The sequence below is a fragment of the Perognathus longimembris genome, chromosome 4 (assembly GCF_023159225.1).
Source record: "Perognathus longimembris pacificus isolate PPM17 chromosome 4, ASM2315922v1, whole genome shotgun sequence".
NCBI lineage: Eukaryota > Metazoa > Chordata > Mammalia > Rodentia > Heteromyidae > Perognathus > Perognathus longimembris.
The window spans coordinates 707,009-726,004 of record NC_063164.1 but is presented as its reverse complement, the minus strand read 5'-3'; the positions used below and the strand labels follow the sequence as shown (position 1 = coordinate 726,004).

Sequence of the window (18,996 nt, the reverse complement as noted above, 5' to 3'; positions counted from 1 at the left end):
TGCGTGGCTCGGCCCTGTGCCTGTGGCTCCGGGTCTGCGTGGCTCCGTGTCTGTGTGGCTCGGCCCCGTGTCTGTGGCTCCGGGTCTGCGTGGCTCGGCCCCGTGCCTGTGGCTCCGGGTCTGCGTGGCTCGGCCCCGTGCCTGTGGCTCGGTGTCTGCGTGGCTCGGCCCCGTGTCTGTGGCTCCGGGTCTGCGTGGCTCGGCCCCGTGTCTGTGGCTCCGGGTCTGCGTGGCTCGGCCCCGTGTCTGTGGCTCCGGGTCTGCGTGGCTCGTCCCCGTGTCTGTGGCTCCGGGTCTGCGTGGCTCGGCCCCGTGCCTGTGGCTCCGGGTCTGCGTGGCTCGGCCCCGTGTCTGTGGCTCCGGGTCTGTGTGGCTCGGCCTGTGCCTGTGGCTCCGGGTCTGCGTGGCTCGGCCCTGTGCCTGTGGCTCGGGTCTGCGTGGCTCCGTGTCTGTGTGGCTCGGCCCCGTGTCTGTGGCTCCGGGTCTGCGTGGCTCGGCCCCGTGCCTGTGGCTCCGGGTCTGCGTGGCTCGGCCCTGTGCCTGTGGCTCGGTGTCTGCGTGGCTCGGCCCCGTGTCTGTGGCTCCGGGTCTGCGTGGCTCCGCCCCGTGTCTGTGGCTCCGGGTCTGCGTGGCTCGGCCCCGTGTCTGTGGCTCCGGGTCTGCGTGGCTCGGCCCCGTGTCTGTGGCTCCGGGTCTGCGTGGCTCGGCCCCGTGTCTGTGGCTCCGGGTCTGCGTGGCTCGGCCCCGTGTCTGTGGCTCCGGGTCTGCGTGGCTCGGCCCCGTGTCTGTGGCTCCGGGTCTGCGTGGCTCGGCCCCGTGTCTGTGGCTCCGGGTCTGCGTGGCTCGGCCCCGTGTCTGTGGCTCCGGGTCTGCGTGGCTCGGCCCCGTGTCTGTGGCTCCGGGTCTGCGTGGCTCGGCCCCGTGTCTGTGGCTCCGGGTCTGCGTGGCTCGGCCCCGTGTCTGTGGCTCCGGGTCTGCGTGGCTCGGCCCCGTGTCTGTGGCTCCGGGTCTGCGTGGCTCGGCCCCGTGTCTGTGGCTCCGGGTCTGCGTGGCTCGGCCCCGTGTCTGTGGCTCCGGGTCTGCGTGGCTCGGCCCCGTGTCTGTGGCTCCGGGTCTGCGTGGCTCGGCCCCGTGTCTGTGGCTCCGGGTCTGCGTGGCTCGGCCCCGTGTCTGTGGCTCCGGGTCTGCGTGGCTCGGCCCCGTGTCTGTGGCTCCGGGTCTGCGTGGCTCGGCCCCGTGTCTGTGGCTCCGGGTCTGTGTGGCTCGGCCTGTGCCTGTGGCTCCGGGTCTGCGTGGCTCGGCCCTGTGCCTGTGGCTCCGGGTCTGCGTGGCTCCGTGTCTGTGTGGCTCGGCCCCGTGTCTGTGGCTCCGGGTCTGCGTGGCTCGGCCCCGTGCCTGTGGCTCCGGGTCTGCGTGGCTCGGCCCTGTGCCTGTGGCTCGGTGTCTGCGTGGCTCGGCCCCGTGTCTGTGGCTCCGGGTCTGCGTGGCTCGGCCCCGTGTCTGTGGCTCCGGGTCTGCGTGGCTCGGCCCTGTGTCTGTGGCTCCGGGTCTGCGTGGCTCGGCCCCGTGCCTGTGGCTCCGGGTCTGCGTGGCTCGGCCTGTGCCTGTGGCTCCGTGTCTGCGTGGCTCGGCCTGTGCCTGTGGCTCCGGGTCTGCGTGGCTCCGTGTCTGTGTGGCTTGGCCCCGTGTCTGTGGCTCCGGGTCTGCGTGGCTCGGCCCCGTGTCTGTGGCTCCGGGTCTGCGTGGCTCGGCCCCGTGTCTGTGGCTCCGGGTCTGCGTGGCTCGGCCCCGTGTCTGTGGCTCCGGGTCTGCGTGGCTCGGCCCCGTGCCTGTGGCTCCGGGTCTGCGTGGCTCGGCCCCGTGCCTGTGGCTCCGGGTCTGCGTGGCTCGGCCCCGTGTCTGTGGCTCCGGGTCTGCGTGGCTCGGCCCCGTGTCTGTGGCTCCGGGTCTGCGTGGCTCGGCCCCGTGTCTGTGGCTCCGGGTCTGCGTGGCTCGGCCCCGTGCCTGTGGCTCCGGGTCTGCGTGGCTCGGCCCCGTGCCTGTGGCTCCGGGTCTGCGTGGCTCGGCCCCGTGTCTGTGGCTCCGGGTCTGCGTGGCTCGGCCCTGTGTCTGTGGCTCCGGGTCTGCGTGGCTCGGCCCTGTGTCTGTGGCTCCGGGTCTGCGTGGCTCGGCCCTGTGTCTGTGGCTCCGGGTCTGCGTGGCTCGGCCCTGTGCCTGTGGCTCTGTGTCTGCGTGGCTCGGCCCTGTGTCTGTGGCTCTGTGTCTGCGTGGCTCGGCCCTGTGCCTGTGGCTCGGTGTCTGCGTGGCTCGGCCCCGTGTCTGTGGCTCCGGGTCTGCGTGGCTCGGCCCCGTGTCTGTGGCTCCGGGTCTGCGTGGCTCGGCCCCGTGTCTGTGGCTCCGGGTCTGCGTGGCTCGGCCCCGTGTCTGTGGCTCCGGGTCTGCGTGGCTCGGCCCCGTGTCTGTGGCTCCGGGTCTGCGTGGCTCGGCCCCGTGTCTGTGGCTCCGGGTCTGCGTGGCTCGGCCCCGTGTCTGTGGCTCCGGGTCTGCGTGGCTCGGCCCCGTGCCTGTGGCTCGGTGTCTGCGTGGCTCGGCCCCGTGCCTGTGGCTCCGGGTCTGCGTGGCTCGGCCCCGTGCCTGTGGCTCCGGGTCTGCGTGGCTCGGCCCCGTGTCTGTGGCTCCGGGTCTGCGTGGCTCGGCCCCGTGTCTGTGGCTCCGGGTCTGCGTGGCTCGGCCCCGTGCCTGTGGCTCCGGGTCTGCGTGGCTCGGCCCCGTGTCTGTGGCTCCGGGTCTGCGTGGCTCGGCCCCGTGTCTGTGGCTCCGGGTCTGCGTGGCTCGGCCCCGTGTCTGTGGCTCCGGGTCTGCGTGGCTCGGCCCCGTGTCTGTGGCTCCGGGTCTGCGTGGCTCGGCCCCGTGTCTGTGGCTCCGGGTCTGCGTGGCTCGGCCCCGTGTCTGTGGCTCCGGGTCTGCGTGGCTCGGCCCCGTGTCTGTGGCTCCGGGTCTGCGTGGCTCGGCCCCGTGTCTGTGGCTCCGGGTCTGCGTGGCTCGGCCCCGTGTCTGTGGCTCCGGGTCTGCGTGGCTCGGCCCCGTGTCTGTGGCTCCGGGTCTGCGTGGCTCGGCCCCGTGTCTGTGGCTCCGGGTCTGCGTGGCTCGGCCCCGTGTCTGTGGCTCCGGGTCTGCGTGGCTCGGCCCCGTGTCTGTGGCTCCGGGTCTGCGTGGCTCGGCCCCGTGTCTGTGGCTCCGGGTCTGCGTGGCTCGGCCCCGTGTCTGTGGCTCCGGGTCTGCGTGGCTCGGCCCCGTGTCTGTGGCTCCGGGTCTGCGTGGCTCGGCCCCGTGTCTGTGGCTCCGGGTCTGTGTGGCTCGGCCTGTGCCTGTGGCTCCGGGTCTGCGTGGCTCGGCCCCGTGTCTGTGGCTCCGGGTCTGGGTGGCTCGGCCCCGTGTCTGTGGCTCCGGGTCTGCGTGGCTCGGCCCTGTGTCTGTGGCTCCGGGTCTGCGTGGCTCGGCCCTGTGCCTGTGGCTCCGGGTCTGCGTGGCTCGGCCCTGTGCCTGTGGCTCTGTGTCTGCGTGGCTCGGCCCTGTGTCTGTGGCTCTGTGTCTGCGTGGCTCGGCCCTGTGCCTGTGGCTCGGTGTCTGCGTGGCTCGGCCCCGTGTCTGTGGCTCCGGGTCTGCGTGGCTCGGCCCCGTGTCTGTAGCTCCGGGTCTGCGTGGCTCGGCCCCGTGTCTGTGGCTCCGGGTCTGCATGGCTCGGCCTGTGTCTGTGGCTCCGTGTCTGCGTGGCTCGGCCTGTGCGTGGCTCCGGGTCTGCGTGGCTCCGTGTCTGTGTGGCTCGGCCCCGTGTCTGTGGCTCCGGGTCTGCGTGGCTCGGCCTGTGCCTGTGGCTCCGGGTCTGCGTGGCTCGGCCTGTGTCCATGCTACCATCAGTGCTATATAATTGTCAGAGTAGACCATGTATTGCTTTACAGCGGTAGACATTTAGGGCTGTTCTTAATTTGTTTTTAATGTAACGCTCCCAGCTGCTTGAAGTACAATGGACAAACAGCACTTGTTATACAGTGCAATGATTTGATTTGAGCACACATTCTGCAGTGGTTACCACCGTCAAATCAGTGAACATGGCCTTGTCACGCACGCGTGCTCAGCCCTCCGCCCTTCCCCCTCCACCCCACCCCCACCCCACCCCCACCCCGGCCGTCACACTGCCGCTTTCCCACGCACCTCCTCCTGCTGACCTACCCCTCCCTGGCACCGCGGTGGCCACCCCTGCCTGGGCTCCACGGTCTTCACGCAGAGAGGTCAATGGCCGTCTTTCTGTGCCTGGCCTACCACACTCATCACCGCATCCTCCAGGCTCGCCCGTGTTGCGGCAACCGGCAGGATTTCCTCTTGTACTGTTGTGCAGTACTGGAGTTTGAGTACAGGGCCTCCTGCTTGCTAGGCTGGCACTTGGTCACTTGGGCCATACCTCCTGCCTAGCTTCTTTATGCTGGTTATTCTGGAGATGCAGTCTCGCAAACTTTTCTGCCCCATCCAGCCTTGAGCCTCAGTCCTCCAAGAGTTCAGCTTTCTGAGTAACTAGGATCAAAGGCATGAGCCACCAGTGCATGTCGTGACTGCAGCAAGTGCAGCTGCGGTGGACCAGAAATGCAGATTTCCTCATGAGAGAGTGACTTCATCTCCTTTGGAAATACACAGAAGTGAGGCCGCTGGTCGGAGGCTTGTTCTGGTGTCTAATCCATGGAGGGAGACTGCTCCTTGCATGGTCTACTCTTAGTGAAGGCACATCGCAGTGTGCACAGGTGTGCCCAGGAGTGGGGCTGGCGTGTGCCCAGCCGTCCTCAGCTCTGTCAGAAACAGCCACACGATGGAGGGAACCCTTGGGGCCACGCCCAGCCACACGCCAGCCAGTACACAACCAGTGCTGGGGTTCGTGGGCTTCCTTATCTAATGAAGGAGGCTGAGGGAGCCCTGTACATTCAGTACCTGCTGGATTTCTTCCTTTGCAAAGTGACCTTGCACCTTTTACTGACCTATTTCTTGAATGTGGATGCTCTGTGTGTGTGTGTGTGTGACACACGCACGCACGCACATGCTGGAATTGGGACTTAAATTCAGGGCCTGGTCCCTGTCCCTGAGCTTTTTTTCTCAGTGCTGGCACTCTACCACGTGAGCCACGGCTTCACTTCTGGCTCTTCTTGGTGTTTAATTGGAGATATTGTCTCACAGACTTCCCTGCCCTGAGCTGGCTCCAAACCTCAGTCCTCAGATCTCAGCCCCCTGAGTATCTGGGATTACAGGTGTGAGCCGCTGGCAGCCGGCTTCGAAGGGTTTCTATAATGCCAGGTTGTTACTAAGTTCTCACTCTGCCATTTCATCCTCTTTACCAGTGTTGGTGGGTGATTTTACTTAATTTTGCTGTGTAGGTGAGCATGAGTCTCAAATCAGAAATGCCCCAGTCTCTGTCGTCCTTTGGGTGCTGGCAGATGGCGCAGGTGCAGGACCCCGCGCTGGCCTTGCATGACGCCACGCTGAAAACCCAGCCCGGCGCTCAGAAGCCTCCTCGGGCCTCAGTCGCCGAGCCTCACGGGCGGGCCGGCGTGTAAGGCGCTTGTGAATCATGCGGGGATTCTGTGTTTAGATTTTGGTCCCATTCCGAAGGTAGTTCATACACAAGCGGACGTTTCAAAATCTAAAAGATAATCCCCAACGCAAAACACTTCTGGTCCCGGGATAAGGAGGCTCGCCCCGCGTTAGAATGAGTCTGCTGTCCCATGTCAGTGAGTTGTAAATGCTGCCTGAAGTCTTGCCGGTGCTTGGCTGCTGCTCCTTGGCCATTCGTTGCACAGCCTCTTCCCTGCCACCCACACTTAGCCTCTGACATGCCCCGAGCTGGTTCTGGGGCACTGTGGGAGATCAGAGTCCTGGAGCCTCCAGCCCAAGGAAAGCGGAGCTGCCTCAGCACCTGTGATCGGCCCTGCCCCCTGTCCGGTCCCCCTGCCTGCGGCCCCTGATCCGGCCCGCTGTCCCTGCCCCCTGCCCGCTGCCCCTGCCCGCTGCCCCTGCCCCCTGCCCGCTGCCCCTGCCCGCTGCCCCTGCCCGCTGCCCCTGCCCCCTGCCCCCTGCCCGCTGCCCCTGCCCCCTGCCCGCTGTCCCTGCCCCCTGCCCCTGCCCCCTGCCCGCTGCCCCTGCCCGCTGCCCCTGCCCCCTGCCTGCTGCCCCTGCCCCCTGCCCGCTGTCCCTGCCCCCTGCCCGCTGCCCCTGCCCGCCGCCCCTGCCCCCTGCCCGCTGCCCCTGCCCCCTGCCCGCCGCCCCTGCCCCCTGCCCCTGCCCCCTGCCCGCTGCCCCTGCCCCTGCCCCCTGCCCGCTGTCCCTGCCCGCTGCCCCTGCCCCCTGCCTGCTGCCCCTGCCCCTGCCCCCTGCCCGCTGCCCCTGCCCACTGCCCCTGCCCCCTGCCCGCTGCCCCTGCCCCCTGCCCGCTGCCCCTGCCCCCTGCCCGCCGCCCCTGCCCCCTGCCCCTGACCCCTGACCCCTGCCCCGGAGTGCCCCCACCACTTTCACAATCCAGGGTCCACACTGTGGTTGTTCTTGGACCCTCTCCTACCGCCCCATCTCCACTCCTGTGCCGGTGCATCCTGCAGGAAGTCCTGCTGGCAGTGTAGCACGCCTCCCCCCTCTTCCCGAGATGGCCTTGGCTGTTCTCCGCTTGGCACTGTCATATTGGGAACTGAACTGTGTGGAAACAGCCATGTCTACAGTGTGGACCGCCGGGCAAGGGCACCTCACACTTCCATTCTGATTACCTCGGCATCTCCAGAATCCCACCGAAGTCTTGCACATACCTTTATTTCTCTTTTGGCAGTTCTGGGATTTGAACTCAGGCCCTCAGGCTTGCTAGGCTGGTGCCTTACTACTGAGCTGTACCTCCAGGCCTGGTTTTCACTGGCTATTTTTACAATAGGGTTTTGTTGGGGATTATTATGGCCTTGGGGAAGGCTGCCCTTCCACCAGCCTTGGGACAATGGAAGTCCCTCCCACCTTCTGGCCTCCGCCCCTTGGGAGGTGAACACGTGTGCCACCATGATGGGGTTGTCCCGCCCACAAAGGAAGTTTCGTGATGTCACTTGATGGACATGGTCCTTAGCCTATGACTGGCCCTTTGGCCAGCCCCCTTTCTTTCCCGCCATTACTTCTATATAAGTGTCCTTCCATATTAAAGTCTTTGAGACGCTTCCCACCACCGCAGCGTGTCCCTGATGCCTTCCTTTTAGCCCCTGCTCTTGGTAACATGTGAGGGGACTGGGGGGAGGGGAGGCTTCAGCAACCTTTCCTCAACTTAGCGCTTGCCCATGTGAGCACGCCTTTGGCCTTCCGCTGGCGGAGGGCCAGGCCGAGTGCTCTTTCATAGAGTTTGTGGTTACCATTCTCCCCGTGGGGGGAGAAAGGGGTCGTTCAGACCCCAACAGGTTTCACGTCCTGCCTGGTGTGCTGGGATAACAGGCGTGTGCTACCATATTCCCTCCCCCCCCCCCCCCCCGTGAAGACAGCATCAGCTCTGCCAGCCTGGACTGAAACTGTGGCCTTGCCGACCCTAGCCTCCCGTGTTGCTTAGGATGACAACTGTGGGCCAAGAAGGGGTCTCTTGAACTTTGTGGCCCAGGCTGGCCACCAGCTCTGATCCTCTCCATCTCAGCCTCCCGCATAGCTAGCATTCCAGAGTGGAGCCATCAGCCCTTGGCTTTTCATAACCTCATGTTTCCACATTTATTCTTCATTGCTTGATTTTCTTCATGGGAAGGTAGTACTTGAGTTTACACTCAGGGCCTGTACCGACTGGACAAGCACTCTGCTGCTTGAGCCACACCCCCAGCCCAGTGTTGGGTTTTCTTATGGCACTGGGGTTTGAACGCTGGTCCTTGCACATACCGCTCAGCCTTGCCTCCAGCCCTGCTTCTGTTTTGTTATTTCTTTTGTTTGTTTGTTTTTGTTTTTTGCCAGTCCTGGGGCTTGAACTCGGGGCCTGAGCACTGTCCCTGGCTTCTTTTTGCTCAAAGCTAGCACTCTACCACTTGAGCCACAGCACCACTTCTGGCTTTTTTCCATATATGTGGTGCTGAGGAATCGAACCCGAGGCTTCGTGTATAGGAGACGAGCATTCTTCCACTAGGCCATATTCCCAGCCCCTTTCTTGTTATTTCTGAGATAGGTTTTGCTTCCTGCCTGGGCACCTACCTGAGTGTGACCCACTGACACTAGGCTTCTTTGCAGCAAGGAAAGCAGGCGCTTCATGGAGAAGGGGGACTTGCAAGCATTTCTGCCCCGACTGGCCTCAACCATCTTGGCCTCTCCGGAAGTCAGGAGTCGTTATAGGTGTAGGCTATCGGCCCCTGGCTGGTGCCTGATCTCTTTCCACTGTGGTACATAGTACTGTCTTTCATTGTCTTTTCTACTGTCCGTGGTTAATAGAGTTGCAGTGGGTTTGTGAAACCTAACAAAACGTCTTCTATTCTGGTAAGCTAGCCATTACTTGGATTCCTACCACAGTCGCACCGTGTGCAGCCGCTGGCCATGTGCTTCTCTTTCTGACCCTCTTTCCTTTGGTTGCTTTTCCTGCACAGCTGTTGGCAGAGACCTCACTTCTGCCTCACAGAGAGAGTTCCTAATCTCTGAAAGTCAAGGAGCTGAGCTCCAGCATTGCATAGCTCCCTCTGCGTGCTCTGAAGATGTCCTTCATCTGATTCCAGCTCTTCCCTTAGGTCCCTAGAGCTCATGAAACTTTCAACACAGATGCTAACTTTTTTTCTTGTTGGTCATGGGGCTTGGACTCTGGGCCTGGGCGCTGTCCCTGAGCTCTTTTGCTCAAGGCTAACTCTCTACCACTTGAGCCACAGCGCCACTTCCACCAAGGAGAGCCCTCAAGGGCCCCGATGCAGTGTTCCGTTCATGGCTCCCTGACTGGCTAGCCCTGAGCCTGGGCCTTCCTCTCCCTGCCCCCAAGACATACCAGAACTTCAGCAGCACTAGGAAAGGTCAGTTTGAGTGCAGAGGGGCCTCATGGCCATTCCTGGCCCAGGTCTCGAGGTTTGGGTGTGAGGCGACCTCTCCCGCTTGCTCACCCTGGTGCTGTTAGGGAGAGAGGTGTTCATCTGCCTTTCCCGCAGAGCCCTGTGCCCCGGCACGTCCTCACCAGGGGGGCCACGGGGGCTTTTCTCTCTATTTAATTGTGTTAGCATGCATTTGTAACACGTGTGAGCTGCCACACACACGCGTGTGCAGGTGTCTTTCTTGAATGTTGATTTAGACAAGGGTGGTGTGTGTGGTCATAAGGTAGGTCTGTTCCTGTGTGTGAATTTCCGCCGTGTGCACTAGTTTGCAATCGAGGCGGCGGTGCAGGCGGGCTTCCTTTCCTCGCCTCCCCACCAGCATTCCTTGTTTGTGTTCTTGATGAGGCCGCTCTCACTAGGCGAGGTGGATTGGAGTGTGGTTTGATTTACAGATCCTTTATGGCCAAGGACATGGACCATTTTTTCATAAATCAACTAGCCATTTGTATTTCTTCTTAGCACTGCATCCAATGGATTATTTGTTCTTTTGTTGTTTGTCTTGCAATACTGGAGTTTGAATTCAGGACTTCAGGTGAGTGAGGCAGACCTCATACCACATGAGCCTGTCACACGTTCAGCCCTTTAGGCTTTACTTGTAAGTTAGACAGGATCTTTTTTTTTTTTTTCGGCCAGTCCTGGGCCTTGGACTCAGGGCCTGAGCACTGTCCCTGGCTTCTTTTTGCTCAAGGCTAGCACTCTGCCACTTGAGTCACAGCGCCACTTCTGGCCATTTTCTGTATATGTGGTGCTGGGGAATCGAACCCAGGGCTTCAAGTATACGAGGCAAGCGCTCTTGCCACTAGGCCATATCCCCAGCCCCAGACAGGATCTTAAATTAATCCAGCTGAGAGCTCCGCCTCTATAACTTCCTCCCCTCCTAATCCATCTGAGAGCTCCGCCTCTGTAACTTCCTCCCCTCCTAATCATCTGAGAGAGCTCCGCCTCTATAACTTCCTCCCCTCCTAATCCAGTTGAGAGCTCCGCCTCTGTAACTTCCTCCCCTCCTGGACGCCCCTCCTAACACTGCCCCCTTGGAGGGAGATTAACCTCTTCATTTGTACCATGGCAGCTGGTGGTATCTGAGTCTCGTAGGTCAGAGAGCTGGAGCACAGGGGGTGGGAGAACTGGCCACTGTGACAGAGTCAGGTGTAAACCGGGTGCAGTGCAAAAGCACTCCACCCACTCCTCCTCCACTCAGGGCCTGTGAGGCCCCCACAGCCTCCACCTTTGCGGACACCCCCATATGCTGGTCCCGCGTGCCGGCCCTTCTTGTGACTCTCTTGCTCACCCCATGCCCGGCTCAGTGCGGGGGCTCTGCCCTGACTCTTGCCCTCCTGAGGTCCCCGCGTGGAGGCAGAAGCCCAGGGCCAGGCACTCTGCCGGGCGGGCACAGGACGGAGCCCGACGCGGCGCACGGCCTGTCTGGAGGGGTGGGCAGGACCGCATGGCCCTCTGGGATGCTGATCTAGGCTGGCTGGCTCTCACAGTGCACCTGCTGGCGAGGTGGCTGTTTCAAGGCACCCCAGTTCCCTCTTGTTTCCATTTATTTGGATTTCTATATAATTTATTGTTATTAAGGTGTTGTACAAAGGAGTTTCTGTTTCCTAAGTCAGGTGGTGAATACATTTCTTTTTGGACAACGTCACCTCTTCCCTGTTTCCTCCTCGGCAAGCGGTATAGTTAATTTTCCACATAGTAAATACTGGATACCACCTGCATTTGTCCACCCTTCCTCCCTTCTGTGCTCCTTTGTCCCCCCCCCCCAAAAAAAGCAAAAAAAAAAACCACCACCAACAACAACAAGAATGTTCCCATGGGGCTGGGAATATGGCCTAGTGGCAAGAGTGCTTGCTTTGTATACATGAAGCCCTGGGTTCGATTCCCCAGCACCATATATATAGAAAATGGCCAGAAGTGGCGCTGTGGCTCAAGTGGCAGAGTGCTAGCCTTGAGCAAGAAGAAGCCAGGGACAGTGCTCAGGCCCTGAGTCCAAGCCCCAGGACTGGCCAAAAAAAAAAAAAAAAAAGAATGTTCCCATTCCCTGTAGGTAAATAGTCCTTGGGTTCCCTTTGGGTTCCCTCTGGTTTTCTACCCAGAGCACCCCACTTCCTTCTGCCCACAGGTGAACAATAACGGGGTCATCTCCTTTCTGAAGGAGGTCTCTCAGTTCACCCCCGTGGCCTTCCCCATTGCCAAGGACCGCTGTGTGGTGGCAGCCTTCTGGGCAGATGTGGACAACAGGCGAGCAGGCGATGTCTACTACCGGGAGGCCACGGACCCGGCCACACTGCGCAGAGCCACGGAAGACATCAGACACTACTTCCCCGAGCTCCTGGACTTCTCTGCAACCTGGGTGTTTGTGGCCACGTGGTACCGAGTGACCTTTTTTGGAGGCAGTGCCTCCTCCCCGGTAAGTCACCACATCCATCCCGGGGGGCGGGCCATCTGGCCAGGGCCTTCACCGAGGCAGGTCGGGTTCAGGCGCGGGTCTATGCTCAAGAGGAACGCTGGGCTCACATGGCTGAGCTCACGGGCCGGGCACAGGAGGACAGAGCCTCCTGCAAGCCCTAGTAAAGATGGCAGCCGTCCACTCTGGCTGCAGCACTCAGCTACGGCCAGGCTGTGCTGGAAATGACCACCACCAACCCCTGGAAAGGGCCCTGCGGTGTGGAGGTGGCCTCGTCTTCTGGGTGACGGGCAGCGTCCTGAGCAGAGGGAGACAGGCTGGACAGAGCACGCAGGATGAACCCAGCTGATGGGCACACAGAGCGACAGGGACACAGCCATGTCGTAAGACACCAGGTGCCAGCAGGTGGCATTGATAGGAGCAGGTTCCTTAGCACAAAGGTAGGCGACATCTCCTGCCTGGCTCCTTGCTCCTCAGAATGGTGCATCCCAGCCACTCCCAGAACTTCCACGGCCCCTAGCTGCCACCCAGGGTGCCTGGGACAGGCTCCGTGTGGCCAGGTTGCTCTGTTCATGGTCCTGTGCACATCTCCAGAGAAGCTGCCTTCCCAGGGGTGCCAGGAAGTGCTGCTCCCTGCACCCCCACTAAGCACGCGGCCGCTTTCCTTCCTTGTTCGTCAAACAGGAAACATAAGCAATGTCTTCTCTTTTTTAACCTTTGTCTTGCACATCTTTGATTTCTAGAGATGCTGAATTTTTTTCTGGTGTCACCGAGTGGGTGCATTCTATTCTGACATATCTGTTCGTGCTCTGGCAGTGTTTTCTGGACTACTTCTGGTCTGACTGATCTGTAGAAGTGTCTGCTGCCATTAAGGGAACCACAGCTTACCTGCTGCCTGTTGCAAACACATTTTCGCTCTTTTATCATTCAGTTTGATTGTACAGCACTTTTTTCAATTCAGAACTTTTCTACACTCAAACGCATTCCTCGCCCTTGCGGTTAGTAGACATCGCCTGGGCCTTCCTCTTTGGGCTGGGTGTAGTTCTGTGGTGAGGGCCCTTGCCCAGCTTGCACGAGGCTCTGGGATCAGTCCTGGCCCCATCCCACTCTAAAGAAAATGCTCACGAGATGGTATACATGTTGGCTAGTATTTCCTTCTAGACTTTGGTGACTTCATTCCGCACCGCCCTCTGCCAGCTGAACCACACCTCCAGTCCTGAGGCGTCATTCAAAAACCTTAGTTTGGCATGTAGTGCAAAGCAGGGCTCGAATGTCACCTTTTCCTGAGTTTCCTGTGTGTCCCAAGATCATTGCTTCTCCCCAACAAGAAATGGCATTTCTTACACACACACATACACACACACACACACACACACACTGCTCACAAACACTATCATGAAGCAGAACTTCATGAAAAACCATACTACGTGGCTATTGAAAAATGCTTTTCAGGGGCTGGGAATATGGCCTAGTGGCACAAGTGCTTGCCTCATATACATGAAGACCTGGGGGTTCGATTCCCCAGCGCCACATATACAGAAAACGGCCAGAAGTGGTGCTGTGGCTCAAGTGGCAGAGTGCTAGCCTTGAGCAAAAGGAAGCCAGGGACAGTGCTCAGGCCCTGAGTCCAAGCCTCAGGACTGGCAAAAAAAAAAAAAAAAAAGTCAGAAGTAGAGCTATGGCTCATGTGGTAGAGTGCCAGCCTTGAGCAGAAAAAGTCAAACAAAAGCAAAAGACCATGAGTTCAAGCCTCAATACTGGAAGATCAGGAAGGAAGGGAGGGAAGAAACGTTTTCCTTGGCTCCTTTTTAGTCAATCTGTCTCCATATTTCTACCTTTCTGGTCATTTTACACCGGAGACGAAGGATTTGGCCAAGTGAGCCCTCCCCTCCCTCCTGTGTCCCCCTCCCCTACCCCCTGACCCCCTCGAGGGCAGGAGTGTTTGCCTGGGGTCTCGGCAGTGTGCTCCACTCACACCCGGAGCCACGGTGGGGGCGGGGGAAGCTGAGAAGCAGACAAGGCCATGAAGACTCTGCCTTGGGAAGGCAGCATTGGGCAAGCCCTGGGCAGGCCCCGGAGGTGTCGCGGGCCCTAGCCAGCCCCCTCTCCTTGGCAGGTCAACACTTTCCAAACTGTGCTCATCACTGACGGCAAGTTCTCCTTCACCATCTTCAACTACGAGTCCATATCCTGGACCACCGGCACCCACGCCAGCAGCGGGGGTGATGCCGCCGGCCTGGGGGGCATTGCAGCCCAGGTAGGCCAGCTGGGGGCTGGCTCTCGGCGCTCGGGGGGCCCTGCTTTCCATGCCAGGACTGTCCTGAGCTGAGGAGAGGAGGGAGGCGGGGGGTTCACCACAGGACACACCAGGGTGAAGTGTCACAGTGGCCAGGCGTCCTTAGGGCCTGGCCCTGCCCATAGCCACAGGACATCCTGGAGCCCAAAGCCAGCCAGAGCCCCTGACTCCCTCTGTCCTGCCTCGAGGGCTTCGATTGCCTTGTGTAGCAGCTGCAAAAGTGGAGCTCCCAGCCGCACCTCTGACCCCTGCTGTCCCCTGGAGTGGCATTTTCCCCAGGGGAGGCCCGGAAGTCCTGGGCGATCACTGGGGCCTGGGGAGGGGAACAGGACCCGTTCTGTGCCTGAACTGCGGGTTGCGGTAAAGCTCCGAGGGGGACTTCCCAGCGTCCCAGGCTGTGCCCCCTCCACTCTGACCCGAGCTTGCCCTGGGGAGGGGTGTCGGCCCTGCAGGGGACCTGCCCCCACCCCATGTCCCCATCCCCAGGCAGGCTTCAACGCGGGCGACGGGCAGCGCTACTTCAACATCCCCGGCTCGCGCACCGTGGACATGGCCCACGTGGAGAGCACCACCAACGTGGGCGTGCCGGGGCGCTGGGCGTTCAGAATCGATGATGCCCAGGTGCGCGTGGGGGGCTGCGGCCATACAAGTAAGCGCACCACCACGAGGCCCGGGCGGGGCGGAGGGGCGGCCCGGCCGGCGGCGGGAGGAAGGGGCTGGGGTACGGGGCGGCCGGGTCCCCCGGAGGAGGAGCCTCGGCCTCGGGCGGGGTGGGCGGGCGGCCACCCCCGTGTCCCCAGGACCCCGCCTCCGGGCTGTGGAGCGGGTGCTGCCAGGCATGCGCGCTGGGGGCAGCTCCGGGGTCCCTGCGGCCGGCCGGCGGCGGTGGGGAAGCCCCGCCAAGCCCGGGACCTGAGAGGCCCCTTCCCGGACCAGGCCCAGACTCACCCCCGGGGGTCGCCCAGCAGGGTGCTTCACACCCCCCCCCCCCCGCCCCGCCCCAGTGTATCCAGTGCATCCTTCACAGCATGCACAAAACGGATCTGTGGGGGAACAGGGCACCAAGAAGGGGGAGGGAGGGAGGCTCAGGCGCGGCATGGGGGGGGGACACTCAGGCACACGTGCGCACTGAGGACATGGAGCAGAGGAGAGTCAGGCACGCGTGCGCACTGAGGACATGGATGGGGAGAGTCAGGCACGCGTGCGCACTGAGGACATGGAGCAGGGGAGAGTCAGGCACGCGTGCGCACTGAGGACATGGAGCAGGGGAGAGTCAAGCACGCGTGCGCACTGAGGACATGGAGCAGGGGAGAGTCAGGCAGGCGCGCGCACTGAGGACATGGAGCAGAGGAGAGTCAGGCACGCGTGCGCACTGAGGACATGGATGGGGAGAGTCAGGCACGCGTGCGCACTGAGGACATGGATGGGGAGAGTCAGGCACGCGTGCGCACTGAGGACATGGATGGGGAGAGTCAGGCACGCGTGCGCACTGAGGACATGGATGGGGAGAGTCAGGCACGCGTGCGCACTGAGGACATGGATGGGGAGAGTCAGGCACGCGTGCGCACTGAGGACATGGATGGGGAGAGTCAGGCACGCGTGCGCACTGAGGACATGGAGCAGGGGAGAGTCAGGCGCCTGAGCACCACAGGGAATTGGTTGGGGAAGCCAGGCAGTGGAGCTGAAGCACACCGTGAAGGCGTTGGTGGGAAGGGAGGCCAGGGGCACTGGTGGGTGGGGAGACGCCCCAGAGCGTTTCTGACCAAGCCCACTGGGCGGCTGGGTGAGAAACCTGGAGTGGACCCAGATTCCAGGCGCGGTTAAGCACACCTCCAGGCACAGATCGGCCCCAGCTTGGGTCTGAGCCCCGGAGTAGAAAGCTTGAGGCACTTGAGTTCTGGGCCCTCCTGCACCCCAGGCCCCCTGGGCCTGGATCAGCTCTGGACGGGGCAGGGCGCAGTGGTGACTGAAGGCCGGGACACCACTGGTCAGCCAGGCATTGCCTTGCGCAGGGTAGCGGGGTGGAGTCAATGACCTGACCCGCGGCCAGGTGCTCGGGTGGTGGTTGAGAAGCAAGGCGCAGGGGCGGCCAGGCCGTGTTCTGGACGGAGCCCCGTGCTGTGAGCCAGCAAAATTAAACACTGAGAAGAGGGTCCAGCCAGCCAGTCCCTGGGGTGCCATCCCAGTGTGGGAAGCTTCTTCCCAGAGACCAGGACAGTGCCCGAAGAGGGACTGAAACGCTGGGAGCAGGGACACAACCAGGCAAGCCCAGGCCTCGCAGACAGCCTGCCCAGACTGACTCAGTTCTAGGGGTGATGTAAGTGACTCCGTGGGGAGGGAGGGTGGGCCGTGCGCTCTGTCTGGAGATTCCCGCAGGCAGCCAGGGCTGGTGGCCGAGCCACAGGTAGACAGCACGGTGCCCCTCAGCACACTGAGAGGTGGGGTCTCTGTTCCAAGAGATGCCGCGGACTCTCCGCAATGGGCAGGGCAAATATGGGAGCCAAATCCAGTCTGTCAGGTCATCTGCTCATTCCTGTGGGCATCCACGGCCTTGCCACCAGGGATTGGTGGTGTGGGGGCTGAGCTGGGCCGTCTGGGGGTGGGGCGCTGTGGCCTGTCCGTGGGGCTGAGTGTAAGGGCTGCTAAAGCTCTCCACAACCCTAGGAGACCCTTCCCGGGTGTCGGGCCACACTGGGACACACACAGCTATCTTGTTTCACACTGGAGGAAACCCAGATGAGTGGCTGAGCAGGCCGGGGCGGCTAGAGATACCCACCGGTTGACAGGACACCGGGAGCTGTGGGTGCACATAGTGCTGGGGTGTCTGCCTCCATGGGAAGCAAGAGCAGGCCTCAGCAGGCAGCGTCCACACCCCTCACGCCAGGCTCCCTCAGGACCCAGGCAGGGAAGCCTTGGCTGCACTGTGCCAGCATCACAGCCCCTGGGTGGACCCTGTGGGTACGGGGAGAGGAGGAAGGAGACGGGTCTGGTCCACGCCCTGGAGGAAGTGGCACGAGGCTCCGGTTCCCTCCCGTGCCTGCAGCCTCCGTGTGCCTGGCCCTGCGCCCATGCCTCAATGGCGGCAAGTGCATCGATGACTGCATCACAGGCAACCCCTCCTACACCTGCTCCTGTCTCGCTGGCTTCACGGGGCGGAGGTGCCACCTGGGTGAGTTGCTGGGCCACACCGGGGCTGGGATCCACTGGCTGCACCAGGCTCCTGCCTTGGGTCTCCATCGCCATGGTGGGGGGGGGGGGTGCTGAGGACCCGACGCCATGGGTCCATGCAGTGGGGTTAGTGGCCACCACTGCTGCTGGCCCTGGCTCTCCGATGTCCCAAGCTCAGGGTTTTCTCGTCTGTCCTCTCCCCTGCTGGAGGCCCTGGCAGACCTCAGCCGTTTCCTGCCCCATGTTCCAGATGTGAACGAGTGTACCTCCCACCCGTGTCAGAATGGCGGGATCTGCACCCATGGGATCAACAGCTTCAGCTGTCAGTGCCCAGAGGGCTTCCAGGGGCCCACCTGTGAGTCAGGTGAGAACCAGCCTGCGCCCCTCACCTGCCGCAGCGCAGCTCCACACGGCCGGGGGAGGCCAGACTCCAGAGGAGAGGCCTGGGTGGGGTGGGTGGGGTCCAGACTCTAGAGGATGGGCCTATCTCGTGTGTGTGTGTGTGTGTGTGTGTGTGTGTGTGTGTGTGTGGCCCGGACTAGGGGATGGCCGCACACGTGGGCTGCCTTGACCCTGGCAGTGGGTCAAAGGTGAGGCTGGTGCCCGGGACCTGCACTGTGCCAGTCCAAGCCGCCGTCTGGCTGCGGGACCTGAAGGAGAGCCCCCATGGCTGGGTGACGGGGTTAAGGCTGACCCCTCTGAATGAGATGGAAGCCTGGGGTGGGTGCTTCCGGAGGACATTCTCTACCCCCCCCCCCCCGTACCTGCTGGAGCCAGCTGCCCCTCAGCACAGCTGTGTCCACCGCTTCCCTCCTGCCCGGGGTCCCTGCCTGGGCTGGGGTCCTCACCTGCACAGGCGGTTCCAAGCCACGGCCAGACTGCCTGCAGAGTCCAGCTCCTCTGATTCGGCCTCCCCCTACCCACCCTCTGACCGGCACCCCAGACCCCTCGCATCCAGATTGCTCCCAGCCCCCAGCACCATCATGGGGCGCTGCATGGGCGGGGGGCTTCATATCAGAGCAGCTCAGCCAGACACACAGTCCCTGTGAACACTCTCACAAAACGTGGGATAGAGTGTTGTAATTCAAGTGTACTCACGTGGCAGCAATACCAGTACCTCAGTGCAGAAACACGGCCCGAGGTCCCTAGCCACAGAAAGCTACGTAGTTAGTGCCAGTGCACACGCATTGTACTAGAGAACTAGAGTTGAATGACAGTAAAAGGCTGACATAAAAATGCATCCGAAAGCTAGGCGCTGGGCTGGGAAGGTGGCTTAGCGGTAGAGTGCTCACCTTGCATGCATGAAGCCCTGGGTTCAATTCCTCAGCACCACATAAATAGAAAAGGCCAGAAGGGGCGCTGTGGCTCAAGTGGCAGAGTGCTAGCCTTGAGCACAGAGAAGCCAGGGACAGTGCTCAGGCCCTGAGTTCAAGGCCCAGGACTGGGAAAAAAAAAAAAGAAAGAAAGAAAGAAAGAAAAGCAAGCAAGTTAGGCGCTGGTGGCTCATGTCTGTAATCCTAGCTACTCAGGAGGTTGAGAGCTGAGGATTGGGGTTTGAAGCCAGCCCAGATAGGAAAATCCAAGAGACACTTAAGAACCAAATAAGCTGGAAGTGAAGCTGTGATTCAAGTGGTAGAGCACTAGCCTTGAGCAAAAAGGGTCAGCCACTGCACCCAGGTTCTGAATTCAAACGCCAGGAAGTGTGTGTGTGTGCGCACACACGCATGCACACACACACACATGCTAGAATAAAATTCTACAGGAGAAATGGAAAGGCCACGTGACTTGATTTCAGAAGGGGCAAACAGAGCCTCCAGCTGCCCCTCCTCCCAGCTTGCTTGTGGGCCTGGCAGTGACGGGGACGCAGCGTGGGCCCCAGCCAGAGCCCAGCGGGTCGGAGGACGTTCTGTGCAGAACAGCTTTCCCCCGGGCGGAGGCTGGGCCTCCTCGCCCGTGGGTCCCCAGCACCAGCCGCGTGGCACGGTGTAGGAGCTGCCGTGGGGTTGGCCCTCTGCCTCTGCCTACCCGAG

General features: G+C 61.8%; 1 protein-coding gene across 14 annotated transcripts in view; it reads left to right on the top strand.

Annotated features, from left to right (window-relative positions):
* The window catches only part of Sned1 (sushi, nidogen and EGF like domains 1), a 77,889-nt gene that overhangs the window by 11,815 nt on the left and 47,078 nt on the right, over positions 1-18,996 (top strand). For all 14 annotated transcript variants that reach the window (XR_007210675.1, XM_048344376.1, XM_048344371.1 and 11 more), the window contains exons 2-6: positions 11,218-11,505; positions 13,619-13,759; positions 14,285-14,447; positions 16,842-16,967; positions 17,217-17,330. Coding sequence is in view for 13 of the 14 variants with exons in the window: in XM_048344376.1 (XP_048200333.1) it covers positions 11,218-11,505; positions 13,619-13,759; positions 14,285-14,447; positions 16,842-16,967; positions 17,217-17,330 (832 nt within the window). In the remaining variant the exon portion in view is untranslated. The remainder of the gene's footprint in view (positions 1-11,217; positions 11,506-13,618; positions 13,760-14,284; positions 14,448-16,841; positions 16,968-17,216; positions 17,331-18,996) is intronic.